Source organism: Pteropus medius, unplaced genomic scaffold, assembly GCF_902729225.1.
Source record: "Pteropus medius unplaced genomic scaffold, Ma_sr-lr_union100, whole genome shotgun sequence".
NCBI classification, from domain to species: Eukaryota; Metazoa; Chordata; class Mammalia; order Chiroptera; family Pteropodidae; genus Pteropus; species Pteropus medius.
Window position 1 is genome coordinate 83,271 of NW_024349140.1, and position 7,374 is coordinate 90,644.

Consider the following 7,374-nt stretch of genomic DNA (forward strand, 5'->3'; position numbering starts at 1 on the left):
ATATTTCTGATCCATGGTTAATAAATTTGGGAAAGTAAGAAAATAACAATGGGGAAAGCCGTTGGGTATCGGAGAGAGCTGAAAATTTAATTAATTGAGTTACATAAATTGAACAGAAAAGATGAGGTTAAAGAAATAGAAATTCCAGGAAATATATAGAAAGAGCAAGTCCTACTTCATAGTCTGAAAATAATTACATTATCCGAATCTGAGCCTTTGGCCTCTGCAATTATGGGCACTTCGGTCTTAGGACAATTGGCCTGTTTGTGGGTTCCTTCACAAAGAATGCTTTTAGAGCTTGTTTGATGTCTTTATTCCTCAGACTGTAGATGAAGGGATTTAGCATAGGTGTGACCACGGTGTACATCACCGAGGCTGTGGCACTTGAGTGTGTGCTGTGGGTAGCAGCAGAGCTGAGGTACACACCTAGCATAGTACAATAAAATAAAGAGACAACCGAGAGGTGAGATGCACAGGAAGAAAATGCTTTATACTTCCCCTGAGCTGATGAGATTCCACGTATGCATGAAACAATCTTGGAATATGAATAAAGGATCCCAGCAAAAGGACCACCACCAAGCAGGAGAGCTGCAAAATACATCACCATGTTATTAAGAAAGGTGTCAGAACAGGCAAGTTGGACCATCTGATTGAGTTCACAGAAAAAGTGTGGGATTTCCAAGTTTGTACAGAAGGACAGTCGCAATGCCATTAAGCTTTGTAACAAGGAATTCAGGATACACATGATCCAGGACACCAGCACCAGCAGTCCACAGAGTCGGGGGTTCATGATGACTGTGTAGTGCAGGGGATGACAGATGGCCACATAGCGGTCATAGGCCATCACAGTCAGGAGAAAGACATCCAACACTGCAAAAAGTATGAGAAAATAAATCTGGGTGATGCAGCCTTCATAGGTTATGACTTTGCTTTGTGTCTGGATGTTTACCAGCATCTTTGGGATGGTGGTAGAGGTGAAACAGATGTCCACTAAGGAGAGGTTGGAGAGGAAGAAGTACATGGGCGTGTGGAGATGGGAGTCTGAGCTGACGGCCAGGATGATGAGTAGGTTTCCAAACACAGTGATCAGGTACATAGAGAGGAAAAGCCCAAATATCAGAAGCTGCAATTCTGGTTTCTCTGAAAATCCCAGAAGAAGAAATTCTGAAATTTGTGTAAGATTCCCTGGTTCCATGTGGCGGAGGTGACTACCAGAATAGATAAAAATAACATGACTAATTTTCATACAAACTTGCATTACTTACATATTTGAAATGCTACGATTTATATTTTTCTGTCAAGATATTAATTTTAATATTTTCTATATGGATATGGTCCCTTTCAGGGATCCCCAGTGCCACCTCTGATAGGGTTGACCATGTTTTAGGCACTGTGTAGGCTGTGAATATGGGATGCTGAGGAACAAAAGTTTCTGAAGTTCAATGATGGAGGAAGAATATAGGAGCTAATAATAAAATTATAAATTATTTTAGATGGTGACAAATGGTATGAAGAAAAGGAAAGCAGATCTAAAAGAGAAAGTAATTATGCATTGTATTTTTCATGGGTATATACGTAGGACCTGTAAACAAGGTGACATTTTAACAGAGACCTCAAATAAATGAGAAAGGAAAAGTTTTGAGATGTCCTAATTAAATTACAGTGAGGCCAGAGAGTGAGAGAAATAGACAATAGTAGTTAACTATCTAATAGTTGGGGGCCACCTAAAAAAAGACTGCTCACATTCCTGAATGTACATTGGAGCTTTGAATCAACTTCTGTAGCAACCACTAGCTGCCACTGCATTCTGCATGTGCATGAACTTTCAGGACTGTTGCATGTAAACAATCAAAAGTAGTAAACATTTCTTTCTTATAGATTGTCCTAGAACTTCCCCCATTTCACCTTTCCCAAGCCCCCTTATCTGTAGCTAATGTAAATTCTTCAAAACAACTTACATCTTTCTTCTCTAAAACATTATGTGTAAAAGAGCCTGTCAACTTTAGGACAGTGGACACGTTTGTTTTTCTCTACCTAGCCCTGCTGCTGGTGGTTTAGACTTCATGCCCCTAGACTTGGTCCTTTTTTGGCTAGAGTTTGGCTCAATAAACCTTTTCTTTTAGAAAATTCTTTGGCCCTGACATTTTTTTTTAAGTTTAATACAAGAGAAGAAGGGAGATGCAAGGTTTTTATGGAGAAGTGTGTGCCTGGCAGAAGGACTGGACTGTGCAAAGTCCCTGAGGAAGGTGCTTGTTTCAAATGCTCAAATCAAAAAAAGTAAAGCCAGTTTGCAAGGTGAATGAATGTGAGGGAGAGTGATGAGAGATGGTGTTAGACAAGTTGAAGTGTGAAGCGGCCTCTCTGATACTGCTGAAACCTCAGGCACAGGTTTCAGCAGTATCAGAGAGGCCACTTCACAGACCTCATCCACACTACCTTTTGCACTTCATTAATCTTGTTGATAAGGTGTCTCACGCATGGAAACAATTCCCTCCTTAGTACCTTCTCTTGACTGAGTTCTGGCCCCTGTAACTGCAAGAGTCACCTGGAATATATGATCCCCCCTGCTCTGAGGACTGATCTCATCCACAAGTCACACACACACACACAGACACAGACATACACACACGCAAGCGTGCGCATGCAGCATACCATGGCCTCCTGCATTATGTCATTTCCATTTCGTCTCAGCCTCAGCTATACTGATTGTGCTAGTAATGGCCACAAACTTTGCTGGCCAGATCAGTGTTCTTTCTCCCTTATCTACTATAGAAATGGTTTCCAGCAATTCCAATTCTTAAGCTTCCAGTAGACAAACTTGGGCTCCAAATTGGGATGGCCATTTCTTCTCTGTATTTAATAAAACATAAAAAAATCTGTTCAATAAAGATAAAGGAGAGAAAGAGAGTAAGAAGGAAGAATAAAATGGATAGGGATAAATAGAGATTCAGTAAGCACACGTTGTCCTTAAGAGACTGTGAAGAAGAACTATTTTCTTTGGTTCTGGTGGCTTTCTAATCCCAATTACATTCACTTGATATCCAGCAAAATAATAAAAGAACAAAAATAAATTTGTTCAAAAGTGTTATCTTTATAGTGTCAAACATTTTACAGATTATACACCCAAGAGAACATGGGCAAAGGGATAAAGCAACGCTTGACAAAAGAAAATACATTAAGTATCATGAAAGTTGGACATTTTTAGTATCAAGCAGTAGAAGAATTCTTTTTCCTGTACCTATTTCATAGTTATTTGACCAGTTTGTCTTATGTGGTCCAAGAGAGCATGAGGTTAGCCCCTTTCTCCCTTTTCCTGTGTGACATCTTTTCTGTTTTTTTCTTGGGTTTTGGGTTTTGATCTCTTTTGTGCCAAACCCAGATGGGCACATTCTAATTCTGGTCTAGTCTTCATCCAATATGCAAAAATCTCTTCCGACCAAGCTTTGTAAATCCCGCTCACACCATGACGGTTCTCTTTTTATTACTGAATACCTTTCTTCACATGGTTCTGCCTGAGGACATTATTTCAAACACAAATTGATTTCACTGTTCTTTGTCCTTGCTGTTATACTGCATGGTCTAAAAGAGCAAGGACTTTACCCACTCTGTTCACTTTTGGATTTTTCACAAAGGTGTGTGAATATATGTGCACTTATATAGAAGGAAATCTAAGGATATGAAAAGTGATAAAATGAAAAGAATGAAGGGATAATGAAACCAGGTTAAAACGAGTAGTTCCAAAGCAACCACAGTAGGCAAAATTAAATGGAGAATTAAATACTACGTGAAAGATTTAAAAACAATAATTGAATGTTATCAACATGGATTAATAATTAAATTGTCAAAGACCTGAATATAAAAGAATGTAATAGTTCAGTATCTCCTGGGGGACAAAATCACCCCCGATTAGAATCACAGTTTGAATTGAATAATTTCAACATATTTTTCTAGCATTGACATAATAGCAATTTAATGATAAAGAATGTGGAAGGCCAGCAAAAGTGTAAGTAGCAGTCATACTGTGAACTATTATATAACCACTGAATAAATACATTAACTAATTAATCAAGCAAACAAACACATCAATCTCTTGCTTCTCCTAAGTTGAATTGGCTCTGAGTTGACAACAGGTAAATGGTCTTGGATTCCATTCTCAATGATCCTCTCATCCAGGGATACCTGGATGGGAACTCTGAGAGGAAGGTCATTGTGGGGAATCTAAATTGCTCCCTGGATGGTTGATGATGGAGACCGACCTCTGTCCCAGGACAAGACAGCAGAAAGGAGTGAAGCATCAGGCTCCCAGCCAGAGTTAGGACTCCAAACAAACAAACAAACAACAACAACAACAACAGAAAAACCAAAACCATGCCCCTTCCAGTCCCAGGTTATACACTTCGAGGGACTGGAGATGAAATGTTTACAACTCCCTGTATCTGCTTATTAGACACATTTCCCTCTTGTTATTCCCACCCCTAAGTACATGATTCCTGTGTGGGGAAAATGGTTCAGAGAGAAAAGAAATTTTTCTTAATGATTCTCTGTTCCCAAGAAACTAGGTTACAAATCAAATCCATCTATTTTTTAATCCTCCATGAATTTCCTCCCTTCTGGATCTCTAAATCTCCTAGCGCCTTACTCCAACTTTGAGTTAAGTTTCCTCCAAGACTAAGACTAGATCTTTTGACTGTTCAAAGCACTGATTTGTGGTGGGGCCACAACCCCTAATATCTCCAGAAATTTTCTGTTCCCCTTTTCAACAGGGGGAGAACTGATGAGAAACCTAGTCTACATAAGCCCTTCTCCAAATTCAGTGTGCCTATGAATCTACAAGGATACTCCCAGAAATGCGGAGTCTGATTCAGCAGGTCCTGCAGGGCCCAGAGATTCTGCTTTTCCTACAAGCTCCCAGGTGGTGCTGACGCTGCAGGTCCTGGTCTGTGGACCACTCTCTGGATAGCAAGTCTGAGGTCCTGTGTTAGAGGCCAGTGTAGGTAATTTTAGGGTTTCTGACCCAAATATTATATTTGCATGTGGTTTTGAAGGAATAGTATATTTGCTCATTCCAGAGATTGTGATTCTTTAGATAAGGGCCCTTGAGTGATAAAATATAATATACGTCTGGAGAAGACTTTGTAGTGGACAGAATAAGGACCTCCAAAAGATGTCTACATCCTAATCCCCAGGGCCTTTGAATATATATTTACAGCAAGAGAGGATTAGAGTATTAGGCAGAACTGGGTTGCTAATATGCTGACTTTAACATAGATGATGAACTAGGATCATCCAGGTGGGACTAAGGTAATGTCAATGCTCCTTAAGAAGCAGAAGAGGAGACAAGATGAAAATGCTACACCACTAGCTTTGAAGATGGAAGAAGGGCCTGAGACATGGAAATAGATGGACGGTCAGCAATACAAACGGAAATTGGAAAGAATCAGATTCTCCTCCAAGTCTCTAAAAGGAACACAGCCCTGTAGACACCTTGATAAACCCATGAGACACACTCAAGCTTCTGACGTCCAGAACCGTGAGACCATATATTTTTATGTTTTAAGCAACTAGTTTGGAAGTATTTTACAGCTACAATAAAATCTAATACAGACATTATTCAATAAAATTTGTTTAAGGCAACTGAGTGTAAGTCTCTTCATTCATTAGCTTTCCTTAGGTAAGGGCATTTTATGTTAAAAACCCACACTAAGTAGAAAAGAAATTTTAAATAAATTTGGAGATATTCTACCCTATTAGGAGGTACAATGAAATCATGATTGCATAAATGTAAACTGACTATGATGCCTTTGTGTCATTAAGATTTAAGGTACGCTGTGACCTTAATTTCTCCATTATTAAACTACATTGACTTTTTTCTTAGCACACTACAGCTTCGCCTTGAAGTTAGTCAGTTCTCAATTTATATTCCCCAAGTGCACGACAGAATTGCTCATTAAAAATACAGAAGACAATGACCACTGGAGGAAAAGGCTGAGTGTGGGATTGGAATTCCTACTAACTATTCCAACAGAGAAATCAAAATAACAAATCCAAAAATATAGGATGATAATGAAATAATTCAAACTATTATTCCTCTTTAGACTTATTACATAATTCTTTTCCATTTGAATACCCAGTATGAGAGAACAGCTATTGCAAGATAGTTCCTACCTACACTGGTCTGGATCTTTTGCGTGAACACAAAACAAGTTCAAATACTGCCCATCTTAGCAATTTAATACAAATAATCTCACTTCACTGCACTGTCTTTCACACCTGACATTCTATTTCTTGCTCCCTGACCAGCAAAACTCTTCAGATGTGTTTTTAATTTACTTTAACCATTTAATGCATCTCACTCATTCTACAACATCACCCAAGTGTACATGTATGCCTATCAATTAATTATCGACTATGGTCTTGTAGTGCAGATTCAAAGAGACACATATTACTAATGTATTAAAAAAATTAATTATAAATTAATTACTTAACCAAGAAAACAGACATGGTGATCTCTTGTCTCTGGGCTGGGCTGATTAGGATCACTGTGAATCAGGTAAAAATTCTCAGATTTATTCACTCAGACCTTTTCTTGATGTACTTTCTGGGTTCTCAGACTCACCTGGTTGAGGTCTCTGAGAGGGAGGACTCAGTGTGGAAGTCTGAATGCCTACCTGGATGGTTTATGATGGAGACTGAAGCTCTGTTTACAGACAAGATAGCAGAAGGGAGTGAAGCTTCAGTTCCGAGCCAGCTTAGGAGTCATAAGTACCAAAAAATCCCATCTCACCGGGCCAAGAAGCCGAGATCGCACAGAGATACTTCATTTCATTGGGTGCACTTTCCTCCTATTATTCCAACCTCTAAGCACATGATTTCCCTCTGGGCCTCTGGAATAAACAGAAAGAAAATTTTTCCTAATGATTCTCTGATCTCAAGAGACCAGGTTAGAAGTCAGGTGAATCCAGTTTTTATGACTCCATGTCCTTTAGATCACCTGCTTCCCAGAGATCTAAATCCCTAGTACCTTATCCCAAACTCAAATTCACATTTTATCTAAAATCTCAGACTAAGAAACCTGTCGGGAACAGGTCTCTTTGATTCCTAAAGTATTGATTTGTTGTGGAGACACAGACCTAATTGCTCCAAAAATTGCTATTCCCTCTTCAAAAAAGAAAGAACTGTGTTCTTTGATTTGTAATCTTGGGCACCACACTTCTTGACTTCATAACACATTTGTCAAAATAATTAGGAATTTTAGATAGAAGAATGCTGGCAGTTCCGGTCAAGATGGCAGAATAGGTAGATGCTATGTTTGCCTCCTTTGATAACCACATCAAAATTACAACTAAACTACAGAATAGCCATCATTGGGAGTCA

At 39.0% G+C, this 7,374-nt stretch overlaps 1 protein-coding gene across 1 annotated transcript; it reads right to left on the minus strand.

Moving 5' to 3' along the window:
- Nucleotides 1–229: 229 nt before the first annotated feature.
- Nucleotides 230–1,195, minus strand: LOC120616963 (olfactory receptor-like protein OLF4). The gene has a single exon (XM_039880510.1). The coding sequence runs from the start codon at nucleotides 1,193–1,195 to the stop codon at nucleotides 230–232; it is 966 nt and encodes a 321-aa protein (XP_039736444.1).
- Between the last annotated feature and the right edge of the window lie 6,179 nt (nucleotides 1,196–7,374).